This window comes from Phoca vitulina, unplaced genomic scaffold (genome assembly GCF_004348235.1).
Source record: "Phoca vitulina isolate PV1807 unplaced genomic scaffold, GSC_HSeal_1.0 scaffold28, whole genome shotgun sequence".
Taxonomy (NCBI): domain Eukaryota; kingdom Metazoa; phylum Chordata; class Mammalia; order Carnivora; family Phocidae; genus Phoca; species Phoca vitulina.
The window spans coordinates 17,785,640-17,811,186 of record NW_022589731.1 but is presented as its reverse complement, the minus strand read 5'-3'; the positions used below and the strand labels follow the sequence as shown (position 1 = coordinate 17,811,186).

Below are 25,547 nucleotides of genomic sequence, written 5' to 3'. Positions count from 1 at the left end.
GGGGTAACTGGGTGAGGGGCATTAAGGAGGGCACTTGATGTAACGAGCGCTGGGTGTTATATGCAACTGATGAATCACTAAATTCTATCCCTGAAACTAATAATATACTATATGCACTATATGTTAACTAAATTGAATTTAAATAAAAAATAAATGAAAAGAGAACACCCATTTTTTTTTGGCCTTTATCAAATTTCAGATACCACTGTGTCTTTTTAATACATGCTAATAATTCTTCAACCTCAGTTTTTAAAACTCTTGATTATACATTATTGCATTTTTATTAAAAATAAATGGAGAAAAGAATATGTATCATCCATGAACCCTGTACTGACAGGACTCGATTTTTTTCCCCATCTTTATAAGTGTGTGTGTGTGTGCTACACACACTGTAGAGAGAGAGAAATTTTTCATATGGTTGTGATCATACATGACACTTTATATTGTCTTCACTTAACTTGGAGAAATGTCTATTTATTTATTTTTAAAGACTTTATTTATTTGACAGAGACGCAACGAGAGAGGGAACACAAGCAGGGGGAGTGGGAGAGGGAGAAGCACGCTTCCCGCTGAGCAGGGAGCCTGATGTGGGGCTCGATCCCAGGACCCTGGGATCATGACCCAAGCCGAAGGCAGATGCTTAACAACTGAGCCACCCAGGCACCCCAAAATGTTTATAATGTTATTACAAATTCTTGGTAAAAATAGTTTTTATTTACTACATAATAGTTCTTCATATGAATGGACTGTAATTAGCTTATTTTATTTTACAATTTTGTTTAATTTGGTTCTTTCTCCCAATTTGGAAGTGCACAAAGGTTGTCATGGTATCAGTGTCCTGGACATAGTCAATAGGAGCTGATTAAAATTTTTAAGTTAGATGCTACTGAATTGTTGTTTATTGAGATTATCAACAGAAATTGAGGCAGTTGGTATAGTTTGTTCCTCTCCGATGACCAGCTAATCTTCATCAACTCAGGGATTCTGATAAAATGGAGGCATTTAGAGGTTTACCTGGTATAAAGTACTGTGTAGCAACTTGAGAGAATTGTGCGACTAGGAACATCATAGGAATTCTTCCTAATTTTAAGGCCATAAAAATTAAGTCATTTTTATTACTTAGTAAAATTAACTTTTAAATGCTTTCTTTATGAGCAGAGAAAGTGTTGCTTAAAATACAGTAAAAGAAAATATTATAACTTTTACATGCACTTTCTTTTATTAGCATCACTTAAATGTTACTGTCTTTGAATTGAAATATAAATGGTGATTGGAAATAATATCAGAATAAGCCTGCATAGACTAATAATTTTGGTACAGGCCTGTTACAGAATTAACATTATTTAATTTATAATACCTAAGATAATTGAATATTTTGAAGGCTAGGATCAGTAAATTTATCTCCTATAATGTAAGCTGGGTTGTAAAATGTTGACATCCAGCAGGATATCAAATCAAAGTACTCAGTTTCTGTTACTGTCAGAATCAGCCCCCAAAAAGTAACCTAGAAAGACAAAATATTTCTTGGTGGTGGTGATTACAATGCCTATTGGTAGCTAAACCCATCAGGTAATGTTCCCAGCTGGTTCAAGGCTACAGTTGTCTTCGTAGGAGGGGGGCTTTTGCCAGGGGAACAAGTACTCATTAAAAGCAGACCTTGTGTTAAGTACAATTCTCTTACCGCCCAGAAGAGCTGCCTGAGTGTTGTGTCAGTGAATGGAAGTGCATGGTTATGGAGAGGTTTTTCTTTTCCTGGACATTTAGAGGATTCTGATTGGAGGAAAGTGGAATGTTCTTTGGTGGGAACTACATGTCCAATCACCATATATTTTCTCAGAATTGGTCCTTAAAGTATTTTAATTTCACATACTTTTGGACATAACTAGAAACAGGGCTGGAGTCTTCCAGGTAGATTGTCATTATATCTACCATATAATATAGCGATGAGCCAGGAAGTGTAAGTTGGTGGCCATCTTTAGTGTACTGATTGTCTGCCAACAAATTAGAAATTGGTTACATTTGATTTGTAAATCATTGCATGACATATCACCATGAGCATTGCTATTTGTATTTTCCAACTTAAATTCATTTATTTTCTTCATTTCTTAATTATAGACCATATTATTTCAAATTTTCAAATTAGTTTTGGGTTTTCTTTTTTAAGAAATTAGGTAGATTTTGATATCATAGTGGTTTAGCGCATCCTTGTGTTTTTATTTTTAAAATGAATCCCGATGGGGTGCCTGGGTGGCTCAGTCAGTTAAGTGTCCAATTAAGCATCTAACTCTTGATTTCAGCTCAGGTAATGATCTTGGGGTCCTGAGAGCCAGCCTTGCCTCAGCTCCACGCTCAGCGGGGAGTTTGCTGGAGATTCTGTCTTGCCCTCTGTCCCTCCCCCCACCCGTGCTTGTGCTTTCTCTCTCTCTCTCAAATAAATAAATCTTTTAAAAAAAATTAAATCCAAACTTCAGTGCAGTGTTTCGTGAAACTGTTAACAAAAGGCAAAAAAATTGCAGGACTAAGTTCTTTTAAAACAATGCACACTTTTAATCTGGTGCTTAAAATGATTTCCTTTGGGGGCCTCCATGAACTGCTGTTTAAAAAAAATGCAGGACACTAATTGTCTAATTGCAGATTTTTGTGTGAACAGGCGTGGTCTGGGAGAGGTACTTTTGGATGTCTTGGGTGGACAGTGCAGGCTCTGCTTTCTTAAAGGCCCTGAAGACCTTTCCTATTACTATCTTTGAACCCATGGTTAAGTCTCCCCAGCAAATAAATGCTGCCTCTGGTCCCTGGCGAATAACTCCCCCTTTGTCTGCTCCTTTGAGTCTTAACAGTGTTTTTTTAAGCCTAGTGTATGTGGAGGCAGGTGGGTCAGGAGACAGGTGTACTTTATCAGAGTACATATACACCCATTTGGGGAGCAGTTTAACTAGAAGCCTAAATTGGCCTATCAATATTGATGCCATTTCTGCAGAGTGCCTTTGGTGTCCTCCTGCAGAGCCCCCTCATCCATAAACCTTGCCCTTCTTCCCCAGCCTGTAAGATGCTTTTTCTTTTGTATAGCTAGTGGTGAGCTCTATTATATTTTTTCCTGTTATCAGCTAAATCTTTGCAATGGAGGAACTTCTGAGAAATAACTTTCCTTATTTTTTCACATATCCAGGACTGTGCAAGGTGCAAGCATGAGAAAGGTAAACTATTCAATATTGTTAATCACGTCACTGACTAATTTATGGCAAAATTAAGATAGCTGCTATTAATTTGAATAGCTGCTGTTACAGGAGCTTTTGGTGTAATCTCGCAGATGTAAACTCTTAGGGTGTGCCATTCAGACCCCTTAAAACTAAAAGCAAAAACTGACCCAGATTTGCTCACGGTCTGCAAGATGCTTTTCTTTGTACCTTATCATTTGTTTTTCACAATGACCTTTGAGGGTGAGCAGTAGTAGGATTCCTGTTTTAAAAATGCAGAAATGGAGGGATGTCTGGCTGGCTTGGTCTCAGAGTCGTGAGTTGAAGCCCCTTGTTGGGCATGGAGCCTACTTTAAAAAAAAAATGCAGAAACAGATAGTTTTAAAAGTAGTTATTGCCTTGCTAAGGTAAAATACCCAGAAAGTGTATAGTGGAGTTAGGGTTCAACTCCAGATACTTTGATTCCAAATCCTGGACTCAAGTCACTCTCCCGTCCTTCCTTTCTTTTTATGGCTTACAGTTTAGAGCCTCCTTCGCTACCTATTTTTAAAAATTCATTTATGTGAATGCTCTCAAAAATGTCCTGCAATTCCTTGTGGTCCCTGAAGCCTTTGCAAGGGATCCTTGAGGTCCAAAATTATATTTTATTAGCCTTTTTCTCTCTCATTCTCTTATGAGTATATGGGGATGTTTTCCAGAGGCTGCATGATGACAGCAAGTGCAGAAGCAAGTATGAGATCCAGCTATCCTCTGCCAAACCAGACATTAAAGAGATTCCAGAAATGTAAATCAGTGCCATTCTTCTCGCTAAATTTTTGTTTTGTTTTGGGAAATATAGTAGTTATTTTTTAACAGTGTTATTCATTGTTATTTTTAAGCAAATAACAAATACATATTTTTAAAAATACTAGTTTTAATATCTAGTACAATAAATATCTCCTGAACTCCTTATCTTCAATGAGCAAAATCTCCTTGCCTTCCTCAATAAGTTTTGCAAGTATGTAGAGAGATTTGGGGACCAAGAAGTTTGAGAGCTGCCAATTTACATGATACCTCCACCTCTGTTACTTTCTCTTTCCCAAATAGTGTGTATTTTCTTGAATAATCTATAATTGTATCACCTTCTGTGTTTTTAAGTAACAGTTGGAGTGTTAAAAATTAATAGGCTTTATTTTATTTCATTTAATTTTGTTTTGTTTTATTAACAATAGGCTTTAACGAAGTAAGAGGATGAAGAAATGCGACAGTCCCAAGTATTGAAATAGGATTCTCAAGGCAGTCAGTGAGAAGAGACTAGTCACTGACTAGATGCTGAGGGACTGAGCCCCTTGGAGAATTAAGTGAAGGGACTGTTATAAGATGTGGATCTTTCTGACCTAGTGGGGGTGAGAGTGACAAATCTATGTTAGCTGAAAATACATACATTTGCAAAAGAGGTAATCTCTAGTTGCTACTCATAAAAACCAACAGGTATCCAAATACTAGCATATTGAAGCATATGGCATGATGAACTTCAGTGAGTTTGGATTTCAAGGATGTTGTTGAATGACTGGGGAGACATAACCAGGAGTTCTGCTGATTTCTGATTTCACAGATTTACCTGCTGTTCTTTCTCTTTTTACTGTCTTTACTCTGTCCCTTAAATTTCTGTATTCTTCCCATGTTTTAGTGTTAAATAATTTGAGCTAAGGGATCCTGTTTGAGGGAAAGCCTGTTGTGGCAGATTTATGTCAGGTGGAAGGATGATACTGATTCAGCAGATGTGTGTATGTTCACAAACATGAAGCATGTCAGTGAGATCAGTTCAGTTTATGGTATTGGAAACAGGGTAGGCACTGAATTTTTTCCAGATTTCCCAGCCAGAAGTGAGTGATCTGGGGGCTCTGGCTGCTCCATCTCTTCACGGAGGGCCAGGACAATCAGTAATTTAGGTTCACTTCCAACCCGTTTGCCGCAGCTGCCGTGTACCTGTGGAAAAACTTGAAAATATTAATTGACTTATCAAACTGAGAACCATAAATCATTATTAATCAGCAGTGCTGAAGCAACCAGATGTACTTTTTGGAAAATAGCTTCTTCTCTGCCTTCACTTAGATTGTTTTCCATTTTTTAAATCTGTTTTCAAAAATTAGATCAGTGAAGCTCCCACAAGGGAGGAAAGGAAATCACTCATATTTTAATTGTCAGAAGACATTTTGGAAAGAAAAGGAATACAGCAAAACAAGTTTTAAGAAAACTCGTTGAAAACCATGCGTTGAAATACTTTGTTTTTCATGTTGCCTTACCTACTGATTTGGATATCTTAGGGATATTCAAAAAGTGAAGATATTTAAATGTGTTTGATTGGCTGATTTTCTTAGGATAGCATAAAAATAGCATTGACCTAGGGGATAGGAGGCTTGTTTGTATGTCAGTTTACAACTCCATGATTTAATGATCATTGTATTGTTAACTGACTCCTGGATTTCTTGTTTCCTCATCTGTGATGTAGTGGGGGTCAGAGTAGATAGTTGTCTGACTTATTCTTTCCTCAGTATTTATAAGGCAGCCCATACCTATATACATAGATAGGATGACTTCCACATGCACTGAGAGATGGGAATGCTGGTGATAGGACACATTGGTTGTGACTGGACTCGCAGGAGGACAGACAAGTGAAGTAAATGGAAGCAGGTTATTAAATGGGAGGTCTGGGGAATGAATGAAATTATTAAAATTGGAAACTGAGAAGGTAGTTGCAGTTTGGAAAAAAGATTTCAAGCTTGTACAACAAGCAGGGCTGATTTATATTTAGGGTTAACATAAACTTTTGGTCATTTACTTATTGAGATAATGCCTATTAAGTCAATACTTACGTGTTTGATAAATACATTTTTTCGTGAATGAATGTACGCATTAGATTTAATGAGTCCTGGAATGATGCTAAACTGAAATTATGGAAGAATTTAGATTCATTTCAAAGTCATCCAATTAGCGTCTGACTTGGAGGCTCCCTGGCATTTGGCAGGCTCCCCGCCTTTACGTAGCACAAACTACAGCTTGTCTCTGGCTCCGAGTCACTGCTGGGCTGTTCTCCTACCTGATTATTTTTAAAGACAGGGCACTTCATTCCTATAAGCCTCAGGGATTGCTTACATCTAAAAGATGGTTTTCATAAAATTCAGTGATATATAGGAATTTGTGTATTTCTTATTACGTATTTGGAACAGTCTAGCTTCTGAGACAGGCGATTCAACTTCAAGTCCATTAGCAGTTTAGAGTATTGGTGTCAGTTCAGGTGGTATAGTTTTTTTTTTTTTTTTTTTTTTATTATATTATGTTAATCACCACACAGTACATCATTACTTTTTGATGCAGTGTTCCATGATTCATTGTTTGCATATAACACCCAGTGCTCCATGCAGAACGTGCCCTCTTTAATACCCATCACCAGGCTAACCCATCCCCCCACACCCCTCCCCTCTAGAACCCTCAGTTTGTTTCTCAGAGTCCATAGTCTCTCATGGATCGTCCCCCTCTCCGATTTCCCCCCCTTCATTTTTCCCTTCCTACTGTCAGGTGGTATAGTTTTAACAGATGAATATCCTTTCCCCTTTTTTTTTGTTTCTGTTTGTTGCCTGTTCTACTCCTCAAACTGTATCTGTTTCTAGGGAGATAAACATGGCTTTTTAAAGAGCAAAGGTATATGTGACAGTGAATGCTAGAACTGGGGTTTGACAATTTATTATTATTATTATTATTGGTGGATGCTCTTAAAAGTTTGAAGATATATTTATTGCCCAAACAACATTTTAACTGTAACAGTGGCAGTTTTAGAAATCACTGATACTGCTAGCATCCGTTTGCTGTTGTTGACCTTGATCACCTGTGCAGTTACTCTCTTAACCCCTTTCCCATAACTGTACTCTTTGGAAGGGAATTCCTGTGTGTAGCCCACACTTCAGGAGGGAGTTATGCTCTCTTACCTTTAGGGCAGAATATTTACATAAACTTTTTGGACTTCTTCTGTATGGGAAATTTGTCTTTCTTCCTCATTTATTAATTTTTTTCAATCATATACGTTAGTATGGACTCATGGATATTTATTTTGTACTATGGGTTGTAATCTGATACTACTTTATTTTGTTGCTCAAATTGTTCCAGCTTTGGCCATTGGGAGCTCTTTTAGTCGTCCCCTGTGCTCCTTTGATAGAACTCCATCAATGGGTATTTCTTTTTGTTTTTCAAGTGCTTTCTTACATTTTGACACAAGATGAACTAGGCTGGGGAGCCTGGGTGGCTCAGTTCATTGAGCATCCAACTCTTGGTTTCGGCCTGGATCACGATCTTGGGGTCCTGGGATTGGGCCCTGCATCAGGCTCTGTGCTTAGTGTGGAGTCCGTTTGGGATTCTCTCTCTCCCTCTGCCCCTCCTCCCACTTGCTTGCTCACTCTGTCTCTGAAATAAATAAATCTTAAAAAAGATGAACCGGGCTTATCTTGTATATTTCCTGTCCTAGTCCTGGAATCAGCCATTTTCCCAAATAGGCTTGTTCCTTATACTACAGAATGGAGAAACCAAGATCTGGGTGCTGGGTGTGCTTGTTGCTACTAGGGTGTCATTTCTTTAGGCCTTCTCATCTGACAGAGTAAAGAAATAATATGTGCGTACTAACTCTTATTGTATGGACATATATTTGATGTATACAGACCTATAAATATTACTGTATGTAACCATCTTGTCTATATTAAGCTAAACAGTTTAGCTTAATATAGTGGAGACTCATGTCTCCAATTCTAATCTATTACCCTGTGGATTCTATCTTGCTTGTCTGTAAATTCCCACTCCAACAGTGAGAGGCCTCCATCCATTTACAGTAGACATGTGTATTAATGTCAGAATTGTTAACCTGTTGTCTCCTGTAAAACAGCTGTATCAGGTAGAATACAAGGCTTATGGCAGATTTACTTTTGCCTTCATTCTTATAGACCCCAAAGGTTACTGAGATCAGCACCTTTCCCCTCCCAACTGCTTTCAGGCAGGTTACTTCTTACATTTGTAATAGTTAGATTCTCTTGTCATATTTCTGTTCCTTCCTGGGATCCCTTAATCTCCTAAATGATTTTCTTTTAGTTTGCATCCATTAACGCTCACTCTTTGTGTCGTAAAGTTCTGAGTTTTGATAAGTGCATAATGTCACATATCCACCAGTACAGAATTGGAGAGAATAGTTTCACCCTGAAAGTCCCCTGTGCTATGTCTACTCATCCCACCTCCAAATCCCCCACGCTCATGGCCGCCACTGATCTTTTTACTGTCTTTATAGTTTTGCCTTTTACAGGATGTATTTGGAATGTATGTAGGTAGCATTTTCAGACTGGCTTCTTTCACTTAGCAATATGCATTTAAGGTTTCTTCATTTTGTGTGTTTGTGACTTGATTATTTATTTCTTTTGATTGATGAATAGTATTCCATGTATCATGATTTGTTTATCACCTGTTGAAGGATATCTTAGTTGCTTCCAGTTTGGCGTAATTATGAATAAAATTGTTATGAACATTTGCATGCAGGCCTTTGGGTTTTTGTGTGATCTGAGTTTTCAGACAAACTGGATAAATACCTATGAATGCGATTACTGTTTTATATGGTAACACTGTGTTTAGCTTAGTCAGAAACTCTCAAACCGTCCTCCACAAAGTGTCCGTACCATTTTACATTCCATTATCAATGAATGAGAGTTCCTTTTGTTCCTCATCCTGGCCAGCATGTAATATTTAGGTTTTTGGATTTCAGCCATTCTAATAGTTGGGTAGTACTATCTCATTGTTTTTTCTTTTCCATTCCCTAACAAATGATGTTGAGCATCTCTTCATATGTTTATTGGCCACCTGTACCTCTTCTTTGGTGAGGTGTTTGCTCACATACTTTGCCCAGTTTTTAATTGGGCTGTTTGTTTTTTTACTGTTGAATTTTAAGAGTCTTTCTGTTCTTGAATACCAGTCCTTTATCCAATACATGTGTTGCAGTTTTCTCTAGTCAGTGGCTTCACTTTTTGTTCTTCTGTGTGTTTCCCAAAGCAGTTTTTAATTTTAATGAAGTCCAACTTGTCAGTTATTTATTTCATGGATTATGCTTCTGGCATTGTGTCTAAAAACTCATCGCAAAACCCAAGGTCACCTAGATTTTCTCCTATGTTATCATCGAGAAGCTTTATAGTTTTGCATTTTACATTTAGGCCTATGGTGCATTTTGAGCTAATTTTTTTGAAAGATGTGTCTAGATTTAGATTTTTTTGCATTTGGGTGTTCAGTTGTTACAGCATCATTTGTTGTAAAGACTGTCCTTTCTCTATTGAACTGTCTTTGCTCCTTTCAGTCAGCCGTATTTATGTGGGTCCATTTCTGGGCTCTCTATTCTATTATGCTGTTCTACTTGTCTGTTCTTTCACCAGTATCACCCTATCTTGATTATTGTAGCTTCATTGCTTTATTGTAAGTTTTTTTTTTTTTAAGATTTATTTATTTATTTGAGAGAGAGAGAGCACACTTACAAGTGGGAGGGGCAGGGAGAGAGAATCTCAAGCAGACTCTGCACTGAGCGCAGAACCTAACACAGACGGGGCTCTCATGACCCCGAGATCATGACCTGAGCAGAAACCAAGAGTCAGACGCTTAACCGCCTGTGCCACGCGGGTGCCCCAGCTTTATCCAGAGTCTTGGTATCAGGTAGTGTCAGGCCTTCAACTTGGTTCTTCAGTATTATGTTGGCTATTCTAGGTCTTTTGCCTTTTTATATAAACGTTAGATAAATTCGTTGATATCCACAAAATAGTTGGCTGAGATTTGGATTGGGATTGCATTAAATCTGTGAACCAGCTTGGGAAGAATGGACATCTTACCAATATTGAGTCTTCCGATGAAGACTCATGAACATGTAATACCTCTTCTTTGATTCCTTCTGTCAGAATTTTCTGCATATATATTCTGTACATATTCTGTTAGATTTATACTTAGCCATGTGATTTTTTTGGTTTTACAAATGGTATTGGGTTGTTAATTTCAAATTCCAGTTATAGCTGGTATATAGTAAAGCAAATGACTTTAGAATGCTAACTCAGTGTCCTGTGACCTTGCTATAATTGCTTATTATTTCCATTTTTTGTTGTTGAGTCTTTGGATTTTCTACATAATAAATCATGTCATTTGTGAATAAGGACAGTTTTTGTTTTTCCTTCCCAATCTTTATACCTTTTATTTCCTTTTCTTATTTTATTACACTAGCTAGGATTTCCATGATGATGTTGAATAGGAGTGATGAGAGAGGGTATCATAGCCTTGTTCCTGATTTTATTGGGGAAAGCATCCATTTTCTTACCATTAAGTATGATGTCAGCTGTAGATTTGTTGTATATGTTCTTTATTAAGTTGATGAAGTTCCTTTCCCTTCCTCATTTGTTGAGTTTTTAGTCATGAAAGGGTGTTGGATTTTGTCAGAGGTGTTTTCTGTGTCAGTTGATATATCATAGGATTTTTCCTTTAGCCTGTTTCCATGATGGATTACATTAATTGCTTTTTTTAAAAAATTACTTTTCTAATGTTGAACCAGCCTTCTGTACCTGGAATAAATCTCACTTTGTCACATACATATATAATTCTTTTTATACATTGTTGGATTTGATTTACTGATACTTTGGTGAGCATTTTTGCATCTGTATTAGGAGAGATACTGATCTGTAGATTTCCTATCTTGTAATGTTTTTTTTTTTCCTGGTTTTAATATTGGTAGACCAACTTATTTCATTTTTCTTCATTCTCATCTACTTGTATCCATACATATTATCTGTGGTTTTAGCTGTATGAAAATGATATACATGTGCTGTTGTATTTGTTCACTTAAATTGTTAATCTCTAACATCCCTAGAGCAAAGCATTTTTTATGATGTGTCATAATTTTTGTTTTATGATTTTCATTTAGCAACAGTTATATTTAAAATCATATTGAATTTTAGGGGCACCTGGGTGGCTCAGTTGGGTTGAGCGTCCCACTCATGGTTTTGGCTCAGGTCACGATGTCTCAGGGTTGTGAGATTGAGCCCCCGTCAGGCTCCACGGTCAGCAGGGAGTCTGCTTGAGATTCTCTCCCTCTCCCTCAGCTCTCCTCCCCTGCTCCCCCCGTGTGCTCTTTCTCTCTCTCTAAAAATAAATAAATCTTTAAAAAAAATAAAGTCATACTGAATTTTAAAATGAAAAATGTCACTCAACTATTTACAGATAAATGGTAATATTCTGAAATCTCTTCATTTCTTTTGTGGATTATAGTTACATTAAGATAATGGTAGGGAAATAACTTTATTTTGGCCAGAAAGAGGAAGTGTTACAGCCCTTTTGTAATTACACAAGAACTCTTACCTAGAAAAAATAATGGGATCATATGCCTTTTCAGTGCAGGGTCGTCACAGATCAGGCCTGGCTGGCAGTATGGGGGCAGTTCTGTTCTGATGCACCGCCTCTCCTTTTCTGTTCTCCATCTTCTCTCATACACCGTTTCTTTCCCAAATTTTATGTGGAACAGAAAATATAGTTTAATATTTACTTATCCTGTGAAATTTATATTTCCTACTGTTAAATTTTTAAACAAGTTAAAAAAATCTTAAGTTTATTTCTTTTTCTCATTCTTTTGTTCGGTCAGTGTTTATACAAGTAAAAAGTTTTACAGGGTGTGACTGCAGAGGATGATGGCAACATGGGAAATTTTAGGAGTTACAACGGAAAATAAAAGTATAATAGGATAATTATTAAGATTTTTAATATAAAGATAAAGAAAACAAACTGTTCATATGTATGTCTGCTTTCTCACAGGCTGAGAATCCCCCTCATGGACCAGATTGTGGTTATGGCTCCTTTCACCAGCAGTATTGGCTTGATGGAAGAATCATTGCTGTGGGGGTGATTGACATCCTTCCATATTGTGTCTCGTCTGTATATTTGTACTACGATCCTGATTATTCATTCCTGTCTTTGGGTGTCTACTCTGCATTACGGTAAGATTACTTTTGACAGCTCTCATGGGTTATATGGAACTTCAGATAATTCCTCATTTGATTAGAGTTCATCATATGACAGCAGAAATCCTACTTGATAGTTCATAATTTTGTTGCTATAGTAGTCTGTTATATACTGGTATTTAGAATACCACTTTTAGAACTGAGGCCAATGTCTGATGGTAATTCTGTAGCTTTTTAAGTTATCCATCTCGTCTAGTATATGACAAGTCATTGTGTTTGTGGGGTGCTTTTTTTGTTTATGTCTTTATTTAAGCTACTCTATCAAGAACAACTTAATGTTCCTTAAATATTATAGTATTTACATATTTTTGTCATTGTTGTATATGTTTTTTCATAATTAAAGGTTAAATGAATCTAATATAAATAAAGTAATGTGAGAAAGTATATGGAACAGGACTGGGAAGTCCCTAACTATCCACTTAACTTGTGGCTCTCATCAAAAGATTATTTCCCTTTTATGTCCATGGCTGCAGATATACGCAGCACAGCACAGAGATTTTGCATTATCCTGATGGTAGAAAGATTAGGGCCTTATTCCATGAAAATACTTGTTCTATTTTTATTCCTTCTAGTCTGCGTATATATGTGGTAGAGAAGGGAAGGAGAATTGAAAATTATTTTTCTGTTGCTTGTCTGGGACCTTGGGACTCTCTCTTTCTCATGGTGTCATTGTTTTCTCTTTTCCCAATCTCTGTGTCCAGTGGTCACATTCTCACGTCTTGGGAAGATGCACTTTGAGATTATTTATTTTACTTGCTGTGTATGTGTTTTTTTCTGAATTATAAAAGTGGAAGAGTTGGCATTTTTCTTTAATCTCCATTTGATTTTTGTAAAAAAATCTGGTCCATAATTGATTCTGTGTGTTTCAGTAGTCTGTAATATAAAGAAAAATTCTCTATCTTGGTGTTTTCAACCTAATGTCTCCTAATGCCAAGTTATAGCAGATTCACAATTATACAGTGTTTACAACTGATCTCTGTAATAATCTTTTATTTTTTCTTATGTATTTAATTACATTTGTGTATAAACTAATTAAGAATATTCATGACACATAATGACGCCAGTGATATTGGAACTGATAATTTAAAGCATTTACATTTTGTAACTTTAGAAGTGTATATTTATTTCAGAAAACTACTTTTTCTTTGGACCAAAATCAGCCAACACTTTGAAATTATTGTCGTTTTCCTTCTTGTTTTGTTTTTGTATCTATCACTTTACAGTATGTAGCTATAGATTTGTTTAGACTTCTCAGATAAATATCAAGAATATTTATTCCCACATAGTGAATTCCAACCTATATATGACATTTCATATCTCAATAAACTAAGGGATATTGAAATCCTGCTGCATTTGAGGTAGTAAATAATCAATTCCCAGCAAAATTATTATTATTATTTTTTAAAGATTTTATTTATTTATTTGACAGAGAGAGACACAGCGAGAGAGGGAACACAAGCAAGGGGAGTGGGAGAGGGAGAAGCAGGCTTCCCGCTGAGCAGGCAGCCTGACGTGGGACTCGATCCCAGGACCCTGGGACCATGACCTGAGCTGAAGGCAGACGCTTAACGACTGAGCCACCCAGGCGCCCCCCCCAGCAAAATTATAAGAGTTCTATTTATTGCTTTGGTATATCTCTTGAAATTCTAGAGCTGGAGAGCTTTGAGGAAGAAGCAGAGGAGCCTGGGTGCATGAAAGTTGTTGCCAGTTGAAAGCAGGGAGATTGCCTCTGCATTACAGTCTTGTCATTTCCTTTTAGTGTTCTTGAGAATATGATTTGCTGAGTTTTCTAGAAGAGGAAAGGCAGCCAGGAAATTTGATTATTTCCAAGCAAAATTGGGGAGAACGGGCTATAAATTGCTGGTTCTATTATTGATTATAGTGTATTTCAATGAAATCTGTTTAATTTCTTTAATTTCTTAAGAAATTGTAAATGCATATAGTTTTTATATTTTGATCTATAATCAATATAGATTTTTATATAACCTAGTCTGTAGGTTTAAAAAAATGTTTGAATTGGGGATCATGAGCATGACATTTATTTATGTTTTGTTAGCAAGATGAATTTTAGAAATGAATTAATTTGTTTAACAGATGTTTATTTGAGAAGAATCTATGTGTCTCGGACACAATTCATAGAAATGAATAAGGGTTTCCAGCTTTGTCAAAGCAGACAGTAAATTAGAATACCAACATAATTTTAAATACTCCATTATGCTGTGACAAAAATAAAATCACAGTGGTAGGTATGAGGTCCTTTTTGTATAGGGCAGTCAGGAAGGACCTCTCTGGACAGGTGACATTTGAGGAGCCAAGAAAAAATAAAGGACCCAACTGTTTAAATAAAAGTCTAAGGGTAGAAATATGGGTGGTACAACAACTGAGGTGGTCAGAATGGAGAAGATAAGTCCTGCGGGCTAGGATATGGGGTAGGATGTAGACAGGAGTTAGGCAGGGAGGGCAGAGATGCAGGAGGCACTGGTGAGGAGGGGCCGATGGAGCTGCGATTGATAGGTCATGGTAGGGAGGTTCGATTTTGTCTAAGTGGGATATCAACCCAATTTGAAGGCGAAGGGTTTGGGGAGGTTACCTGATCTGATTAATATTGTAAAAAACGACTTAGGCCACTCTGTGGGATTTACAGAGGGGCAAGAGTGGAACCTGGAAAGCCAGTCAGGAAGCTGTTGCAGTCATCCAGGGGAGCCATTATGCTGGCTTGGACCAGAATAGCTGAGGTGGAGGTAGTGAGGTCAGATTCAGGGTATATTTTGGAGATGGGGCCAGCTGGACCTGTTGATGGATTGGACATGGGAGTGAGAGGAGAAGAACAGTTAAGGATGGCTCCAGGTTTGGGCCTGAATAACTGGGGGAGCGAGGGGCAATGCAGGACCAAGGGAAGGAGTGCTGTTGTCAGAGGTGGGTGGTCCCGCGTTAGTGTATCAGTGCTTTCTTCCTCACTTTGAACCTTGAAAGTGGATTAGTTCTAGGAATAGTGGGATTTATTCTGTTATAGGCTAATAATGTTCAGTCTGCTTGGATTTAGAAGATGAATTTGTAGGATCACAACCCTTCCGTGACTTAAATTTGAACTTGCAAAATGCACAGACTATTCACTTAAAAAATTTCTCCTTGAATTCAAGCACTCATTGGAAAGAAAGAAGGAAAGAAAAAAAGAAAGCAGGCCTTCAAGAAACAAACATAAAAACGAAACAAACAACTTTTCTCCTACTTTAGAAATGTACTAAAGTTTCCTTAAAACTCTCAAATACAAGCAGTCATTCATTTGGGCAAGTAGGATGAAGTTCTGTGCCCAGATTTATCCGGATGCAAATTAAAACCACTTCAAGCCTGGGCATTGCTGACAGTGTCTTTGTTCGGTTAAACCTCGCCTATGCCAACAAATAGAGAAAAAGTGGTGAGATAGCATAGTTTTCTTCCACTCTTTAGTTTTAGGGAGAATAAATATTAGAGTAACATCTAGATGTAGGAAGGAGTTATATATCATATATAGTTGCAAATGTTTGCATGTAAATGGTCATAATAATAGTCATTCTTCCTGAAATGTGTTGGTTTTTGAGTTTTATAAAACTTGCTGTGCTGTTTTTCACTTGATAAACCCAGTCTTTTGAGAACTCCAGGGGATAATGAGTAATGTATTAAATAGATCTCTTTATTTTTATGCTGTTTGAATTTTAGATCAACTAGTATGCTCAATAAAGTGTAAAATGTGAACTTAGATGCATTTGCTCAAAATAATTCAGAGTTGTTTAGGTCTTTTTAGTAAAAGCTATCTTAAAGTTTTTTGTTTTTTTTTTTTAAGATTTTTATTTATTTATTTGACAGAGAGAGAGAGACAGCGAGAGAGGGAATACAAGCAGGCTTCCCATGGAGCAGGGAGCCCGATGTGGGGCTCAATCCCAGGTCCCTGGGATCACGACCTGAGCCGAAGGCAGACGCTTAACGACTGAGTCGCCCAGGCGCCCCTTAAAGCATTTTTAAAATTGTTTTGCTTTCAACACTTGGAGTTTCTTAATAGCTTAACATTATATTTTTAGATGTTATCAGATATTTGACATCAAATTACATGTACTTTGAGTATTGGAACGAGATTTAACTGTACCTTCATCTTTATTCTTCTTTTGGCAGAGAAATTGGTTTTACTAGGCAACTTCATCAGAAAACATCTCAACTCAACTATTATTATATGGGTTTCTACATTCATTCATGTCCCAAGATGAAATACAAGGTAAAGCTGATTTTCGTGCGTGTCTGCTCTAGATGCAGTTCATGAACATTAATGCTTTCATGGTTTCTAATCATATTAGTTTAACTCGCTTGTGTATTTACAATGTATATAATGAATTATTTTTAAATGTGTTTTAAACTTTTCATGGAATCTGGCTTGTTCATTGCCTAAAACAGTGCTGGACACATAGGCACTTAATATTTGCTTAGTACAGAATGATCTGTAGAAATTAACCAAATATATAGAAATCCCAGCTATTCTAGAACATTCAGTAGGGCCTGCTTACTTGGGGTAGAACAGAACACCCACTAGGAATCTACCTTGTCTGGGTGCATCCTAACCCTTCCCCCACCCTCCATTTTTTTCTCCTTCCCTTCCATTTTAGCTTTGTTTCCTTTGGACCCAGTCACAGTCCAGAAAAACTGGAGCTCGATGTAGGCAGTGAGGTATTTTCAATAATAAAAATAATAATAATAATACAAATGTTTGTAAGATTTTCATCATAGAAAAATTAATCTTTAATATGATTTTTGTCTCAGGGCGTATAGGACTTGGACTTTGAAGGGGTGACGAGTGAGTTAATGAAGGAAATCACTTTGCTGCCTCAGAAATGAAGCTTTCTGTAGTGAGAACCACAGCCTTTATTGCTCTGACTTTATAATTCATCGTATTATTGTGAGATTTAACTGTATGTCAGAATTCCCCTTTAAAAAAAAGTTTTATCTTTTATGACTGTCTTTAATTAAACTCTTTGATGTTTTCTAAGGATTAGCAGCCTACTGTATGTAAAAACTCTGGTAACTGTAGAGCAATATGAAGGAGCAGTTTCCCTACATCCCGCCCACCATAAAAACAGGAACCGAACTCCTTCGCTCTACTTAGAGCACTGCTTTAAGCTCTGAAGAGGCAAAAAGATGTAAACATGAATCTTCCTCTTAAAACTTGTAATCGTGGTGAGGATTGGGAGTATTTTACATGAAAACAGATTAGGAGAATGGTTTGGTTAAGTGGCCTGATATCGAGTAGGCAGATGGGGAAGCATAGGTCAGAGAGAAGGAGCAGACAAGTAAGGATTGGCAGGTGACCTTGCCCATGACATAGTCATATAAAAAAGGGTAACCAAAGGACTCTGAAGGACTTGAAAGCTATTCTGAGGTATTTAAGCAGTTGGGAGTCATTGAGGTTTCAGAGCCAAGAACATAGCATGTGGAAATCAAAAAACATATTCATATGTGTAAGTTACCATTTTTTTAAAGTTATGGGTATTTTAAAAGCATAAACCAAATTGAAAAGTGTAATCGAACCCCTTTGTACCCATTACCCAGCTTTAGCAATTCGCAGTACCTCGTATTTCATCTATTCGTTCATCCCTATTCCTACCTCCATCATCTTTTGAAATATTTTGGAACAAATCCAGAATATCATTTCATCTGCACATTTTTTAATGTGTATTTCTAAAAGATAACAGCATTTTGAAAACAAAATCACAGTCTCAGCATCACACCTCAGAAGCATTAACAGTATTTCTAAATATCCTCCTGTACCTCTAGTCAGTGCTTGTATTTTCTGATTGTCTCATAATATTTTTTAGTTTGTTTGACTTAGAACCCACACGAGGTCTGTACATTTGGTTGATGTGTCTTGTAAATCTTTTTAATCCGTAAATTTCCCCTCCCTCTTTTTTTTTTCTCTATACAAATGAATAATCCACAAAACATGGTGATTAACTAAATGTGGGAATGAACAAAAGTGGCTCCAGAGCGTTGAGGTTAAGTGCTGAATGTCTGGGGAAGGGATGCTTCCACTGTTAGAAACTGTAGATCCTAGAAGCAAAACTGGCTTTGAAAGAAGGGTGATACACAATACCGTGCTGGTTTTATGCTGACATAGCCCAGGTCTTCTGGCAAGGCTTCCTGCTGGCATTTAATTCCCGTGTTTAAGTGTACGTTGTACGTAACTTGTGAATTTAATCGTTCAAATATTTCCTTTATGCCTGAATTATTAATTTAGTTGATAGGTCTAAACATACATTCTCTGTGGAAAGAAAAGCATGAATATATTTCTCTTTTCCCAAAAATACTTACTTGGTACTGTTTTTACTAGTGTTCTCTCCTTCTAGCTCATTTTTGTGGTACCAGATCTAAATAAATTCAGGGTAGGAAACTCACATACTCTGGATATTGTAGTACAATAATAACACTCAAAAGAAAAGTCTAGCCATCCTATATATTCATCTGCCTTTGTGTACTTGTGCATGACCCCTTCTAAACAGAAGTATTTTTATGCCAATCTTAGGGACTTGGAGAAGTTTCACTTTTACTTCCCATCTGTAATGGCCACTCTAGTGGCACAGGATTTTTCCCTCAGTGAGTTTTTCCTTATACCTAAGCTAAAATCTTAATTGCTCCATATTTTAACCTGTTTCTTTTTTGTTGTTGTTGTTGTTCATGGAAATGTTGACCATATTTTCATCACCTCTTCCTCTGTATGAAGACTTTTTTTTTTTTTTTAAAGATTTTTAATTTATTTTTGACAGAGAGAGACATAGCAAGAGAGGGAAAACAAGCAGGGGGAGTGGGAGAGAGAGAACAGGCTTCCCGCAGAGCGGGGGGCCCAATGCGGGGCTCGATCCCAGGACCCTGGGATCATGACCTGAGCCCAAGGCAGACGCTTAACGACTGAGCCACCCAGGCGCCCTGTATGAAGACTTTTTATCCACCTTTGTTGACTCCAGTCCAGACTAAATGTTGTATGTTATTCAGTCTCCTTCCTAAGTCGAGCTCTGCTTGGAAATAGAAGTCTGGCTCATATCTAGTTTTTAGTTAAGAATTAAAAAATGCTCTCCATACTGTTCAATCTGTCTGGCTTAATCATACCCAACCGAAATTTGTCAGAATTATAGCTTCAGGATATTATTTTTAAATTCCATTTGCATGATAGATACCCCAGTGCCCACCTGATCTTTTTTTCCTTCATTCATGTAATACTTACTGAGCTCCTGCTGGAAATGCAGCAATGAACAATACAGGCAAGATCTCTAGTCTCAAGGACCTACAACAAGTTAATAAAGAAGACAAACAGATAGGAATGAGCACTGTGTGATGTGGTAAATACTTATTAGGTGTGGCTCCTTTCGAGTGGGGTCAGGGAGAGCCTTTCAGAGGCATAACGTTTAGACTGAGATTTGGTTGACAGGAAGTCAGCCAATGGGAAGACGAGGGGTCATTTCAGGATGAGACTGGAGGACAGCTAGTGCTCGTCTCCTTTTGAGTTGCTGCTGTTAGCCATTCTGGCTGTATTTCAGGATGACCTGAGGAACTTTTTTAAAAATACCAGTGGGCCCCTACCTTCCAAGATTTTGATTCATTGGCTAGGGGTCAAACCATGGACGTCATTTTTTTTTTTTTTTTTTAACGCTCCAGAGATTCTAATGTGAAGTCAAGCTTGAGAACCACTGCACCAGATTAATTTTTCACATCTGAGAGCGTAATAACTGGGAAGATAATTATTTCTCATTTTAAAGTTAGCTAATTTCTGTTTATTAAATTCAGAATCACTCTGGTGAAGAAGCTCATATCTACATTTTGTTATCTGGGTCCTGAACATTGCAGGCTGACTAACCGGAGTCTTTCAGCTGGGTTTTCCCACTCGAGGGCCTTTACCCTTACTGATCTCTTGTTTTTCAATCTCCCTCTACCCATCCTCCATGCTTGCAAACTCCTCCTCCATCATTTCTCAGCCTAGCGGTCACTTGCTCCAGTAATCTATACTGGACACTAAGACTAGATTTGACCACTCACCTACCCACCCATCCCCAGCTTCCTTAGCATTCTATGTTTCTTCCCAAAATTCAAGTCTGTCTCCTGTGTATACGTTTGTGAGACTTTTGATGTTTATCTTCATCATGTATGCCAAGTACCTAAAAGTGTGCCTGCCACACAATAGATGTTTAATTTTTAATAGACATTTGTTGAATTAATGAGAAGAAATACTAGTGCTGCGGGTCAGGAAACTCCCTTTTGTTTAACAAGTATTTACTGAGTGTGACTAGGACAGCTTCTGCTTTGCAAACAGATTAGAACTGAGTAAGACACATAGGTGGTTCTAAGGGAATATGACTGGGTATCATGGAGTATTGACAAATACCTGATACCAAAGGGCGGTGGTGGTACAGGAGTGTGTGACAGTTTGGAGAAGTTGCTTAATTACAGCTGGTCTTGGTTTTGCAACTGTAAAATGGGAATGATACAGAAATGAGATATATTGTGGGGTGTTTTGTTTTTGTTTTTGTTTTGTTTTTTTCTTTTTTCTTTTTTAGTAAGCTCTGTGCCCAGTGTGGGGCTTGAACTCATGACCCTGAGGTCAAGAGTTGTATGTTCTACGAACAGCCAGCCAGGTGCTCTGAGATATATTGTGTTTTTATCTCAATTTGAGTATAGAATCTTCTTGCACTGACTCGTAGGATAGAACCTACCCAGTTGGGTAGCATGCACAAAATCATTACCTGTGCTTTTGTTGAGACCTGTCGAAGTTCTGTGTTTATATACTGATAAATGGCACCCAGATTTCTAAGTGGCCTGCTTGTGCTATTAGCCATACTTTTTAGTTCAGATGCTGGGGAAAAGCAGAGGCTTATGCTAGTGTGTACCAATACTGCCTCACTTTATGAAAATTTGCAGGGTTGTGGACACTTTTATCTTTTGTTTGGAGGAAAGTGGCACTGAACTCTGTTGGGGTTGGTGCTGCAAAAAGGTGAACCTCTCCAGAATAATTCCTGTGTTGCGCTGCAGGGTATCTGTTGGTTTTGGCCTTGTCCATTTAGGGCAGAAAAAGTCTGAGCTCAGATGTTTGTGGGCAGGATAAAGTGACTATTTTGTTCCATTTGTAGATGTTTTCATTTCATCTAAGGATATTTTATTATATTTTCAGCAAATGAGAACCCTGTTATGAAGGAACAGCACAACTGCTTGTAAAAGTGGGAATTCTCAGTCAGAAATGTGCTGTTCAAAATTGTAAGGTAGATGTTGGTTCAAGCATGAATATTTCTCATTGCAATTTGAAGGTCCAGAACTAGACACCAACAAAGAAGGTAACTCACAGAAAATGAATTGCACACTATTGTAAAATCTCTCATTTTCAAGATTCAGTGAGGGTAAATTTAGCATATAACTACAGTAATAGTTAAAAGTGTATCTTCTTTCTTGGAGCATAACTAAGTGTTTAAAGCATTAGTAATGGAGTATTTTTGCCACACTGTAAAATGTACGTGGAGAAATCTGTGTATTTCTATCTGGTATTAAAAAAGGAATGTATATTAAAACAGGAATATTAATAATTGAGAAGCAGCAGTGTCTTAGTTCCTGGTACACTCTAGACACTGAGAATACAGCTGTAAACAGTGCAGATGTGGGCTCTGCCCTAACGGAGGTCACAGCTGAGGGGGCATGTGGATAATAAATGCCCAGTGACACCCAGTGATACGTAACTGTACCTGAAACTAGAATAATGTTTCATTTGGATTTTCTTGTGTAGATTTAGACATGTTAAGTTACAGCCTTCACCATATAATACACTTATATGAAGTAGGGCAAATGAAAGTATTTAACAGCAGGTCTGAGATACACAAAAGGGCTGGTTTTACCTGCTCTCTTTTTATTGAGTAATGAGTTTTGATGAGGGCATGCTGAAATGACGAGTTTATCTTTATGTGTAGGGAGGACCATGGCATGGTAGATGGTTTCCAGGGTGTGTGTCCATCATCAGTTCTTCTCACCCTGTATGTGCATACTGCTGCATCCATCAGAAGTAGATTCTGTTTCCCTTGCCCTGATTGGACTGGCCTTCTGACTTCACTAACAGGATACCATGGAAAAGCACTCTCTGGGGCTTCAGGCCCAGGCCTTAAGAGGACTGGCAGCTTTCCCTTCCTCTGTCTTGGGAGCCAGCCATCATCATGTAAAAAGGCCAACTCCTGCTGGCAAGAGACACCACCTGGGAGGCCTGAGACCATCTTGGATGTTTCAGCTCTAGCCGAGCTTGCTGAATGAATACGGCTGCCTGAGTGAGCCTAAGAGATACCGTCAGAAGAACCACCTAACTGAGCTGTAGCCAACTCACAGAATCAGGAGGAATAATAAATTATTGTGGTTTTCAGCCACTAAGATTTGGAGTGGTTTGTTACTCAGCAACAGATGACTAAAACACATGTATAGGATGGAGATGACTAGATAGAGATGTAGATGTCCACGTAGATAGAAATCATTCTCTGTGGAGCTGTTCAGACCCAGAATTGACCCTTAAGTGAGCTGAACTGATCTGAGAAGCTTCTGATGGCTCACTGTGAGAGAGTTTTGGCAAAGTCACTTAATTTCCATATGCAGTCATGCCTAGGGATGTGCCCAGTTGGCTTATGGGAATTCATCTTTGTAAGGCGTTTCATTTAATACCCTGACTTGAGCCTACAAGGCATTTCTTAACATGATGATGAATTTTGATTTTGGTTGTCTTGCTAATGGTAATGATGAGCACTGCAAGATGAAGATGAAAATCACCATGTGGTCATCCTCATAGTTACATAGATGGCACCTGTTGCCATAAATCCTCCTCGATGGTTTGCTAGTTTACAGCAGTTATGTTTTTGTGCCTCAGAGTCCCTAAAACACATTTTTATTCTTTTGATTTTGCTGGTGTGTGTGTATGTGTAAAGGCTGATTTACATAAACATTCCTTAGTAAGATGTGTTTTGTTTGTGCCTGTAGTCTTAGATGTAAGGCACAGGGTAGTTAGAAAAGATTTAATGAGAGCTGGAAAATAGTCATTAATGAAAGGAGCGGGCTTGATACATTATCCCTGTTCACGTTAACTGTTGTGATAATGGTGGCCATGTTAATGGGACTTGATATAGTTTTAGCATAAATCAGTACCAGTTTGGGGGCTCAGGAGCTGGCTGACATGAACAGAAATGGGTGCTATGGCAATTTTATGTTTAATTTTTTGAAGACCCACCCTACTGTTTTCCATAGTGGCTCTGCACACAGATTCTCATTTCTCCACATTCTCACCAACATTTGTTATTTTCTGGTTTTGTTTGACAGTAGATATCCCAAAGTGTGTGAGGTTGTCTGTATCTCTTTTTAAATTAAGGGAAACCTTACCAAGAAGCCTCCCAGCCCACATCACTCATTTTACTTGTCAGAGTTGTGCCTCTTGTCTGTGCCTGAGCCAGTCCCTGGCAAGGAGGATGGGACCCTGTGCAACTCTGACCAGTGATGGGAGGGGTCACTTCCTAGAGCACATGGCCTGCAGTGGACACCTGAGCAGGTTTTCCCCTCATTCGGCCTAACCACCAGTATTTCTTGGAAACTGAGCTGTTGCTTTGTGTTTATTTATTTTATATATGCATTATATAGTTTATATGTTATATAGTTTATATGTATGTATACACACAGTATTATTATATATACTTTTAAAAAATCAAGCTGTTGGTTTAAATCTATTTGGTTTGTTTTCTAAGTATTTTTTAAATGAATTTTCCTGTGCTTCTGAAATGTTTAATATTTACATGTAAAGCTTGGTTCATATTCTCTATTTTGACCCCTTTCCATACAATTCAAAACTGTTTGATTTCCTTTGAAAGTAAAAATTGGAGTATATAGAAATGATGTTAGGTATAATTTTTAAAATTTCTTCTCCGTGTTGTCTCTCAGGGTGCTGCTGTGAGGCCATTCTGTGATCTGAAAGAGGTGTTTTGACTAAATCCTTATCCAGACTTGTATGCAGGCCAAAGTAAACAGTGATTTCAGGCAGTCTGCTTTGGTAGCATGACATGGCCAGACATCAGATAGTTGAAACTTCAGAAAGGGTTCGGAAATGTCAGAAAAGAAACAAAAAGCTAATTCATCTGTGATTAATCATTCTTCAAGTCAGTGCCTCAGCTTGATTGTGGCCAAACAGCACCTCTGGAATTCGGCAGGAGTTTGCCTAAAAGAAGGCAGTTGGCATTACTGTTACAAAAGCACCTACAGGAAAAAATTGGGGTTTATATACAAAGCTGCCTCTGCAAAATCACAAGCTGTTGAAACCCCCAAGCTCCCACGCTTTTTGAAGTTTCCTGACCAGACAAATTAGCAAATGTTATTTTACTATGGTATTGCAGCCCCGGGTGATGTATTTGGGTACACATAGTAGTGACTTTGCTACTTTGGTCGGAAAGAAATACAAGTGATCTCATCGGTTACCCACAGCACAGAACACAACTCTGGAGTTTGTGATTCAGAATCTGTTGCTCTGGATGTTAAATGTCCGATGAATTAGACAGAGTCAGTAGAAAAAATGACCACAGAATAATTTTAGTAAGGGATTTTTGATGCCTCCTGCAGGCAGTGGGAGGTAAGAGAATTCACATGCTCATCACAAATTCTTGTTTCTAAAATTGTCACATGTGGAAATTTGCCCCATCAGAGTCAAAAGGCAATTCCTTAAGGGCCATGTGTTTTAAGCTTCTCATTACAAGTGAGAAAATTGAAGCTCAAGATGCTTAACTTGCCCAGAGTTTGAAGCAACTCACATTTTTAAAAAGATTTGATTTATCTTTTTAAATAAACTCTACACCCATCGTGGGGCTTGGACTTACTACCCCGAGACCAAGAGTCACACGCTCTACCGACTGAGCCAGCCAGGCGCTCCTCACACTTTCATTTTAGTAACATAAGAGAGAATTTGGAATTGAAATTCATATAAATGGCTTTGTTTCTTAGATTTATGATGAGCTGCATATAACTTTTAATTTTGGAGAATTCTAAAATACTTGGCATATTAAAGGTAAATGTTGACCGGGGACTAAAAGCGTATTTAATCATGTGCCTTTTCCCATCCTTTTCCTCATCTGTCTGCCCACAGTGAAGTAGGAAGCCTGGCATAGGGCATGATTCCTAACCTTTGAAAAACAGCAGTCATCTTTGGTGCTTTTGGAAAATACTACTACCCGAGCTGTGCCCTGACCTACTGAAAAAGCAAGTTTGCTTTCCTCCTTCACCCAGCCCCCATTCCCTGACTGTCAGGCAC

At 37.9% G+C, this 25,547-nt stretch overlaps 1 protein-coding gene across 8 annotated transcripts in view; it reads left to right on the top strand.

The window, feature by feature from the left end:
- The window catches only part of ATE1 (arginyltransferase 1), a 168,830-nt gene that overhangs the window by 64,416 nt on the left and 78,867 nt on the right, over positions 1 to 25,547 (top strand). For all 8 annotated transcript variants that reach the window (XM_032423335.1, XM_032423331.1, XM_032423334.1 and 5 more), the window contains 2 exons: positions 12,033 to 12,214; positions 16,385 to 16,484. In XM_032423335.1, coding sequence (XP_032279226.1) covers positions 12,033 to 12,214; positions 16,385 to 16,484 — 282 coding nt within the window. The remainder of the gene's footprint in view (positions 1 to 12,032; positions 12,215 to 16,384; positions 16,485 to 25,547) is intronic.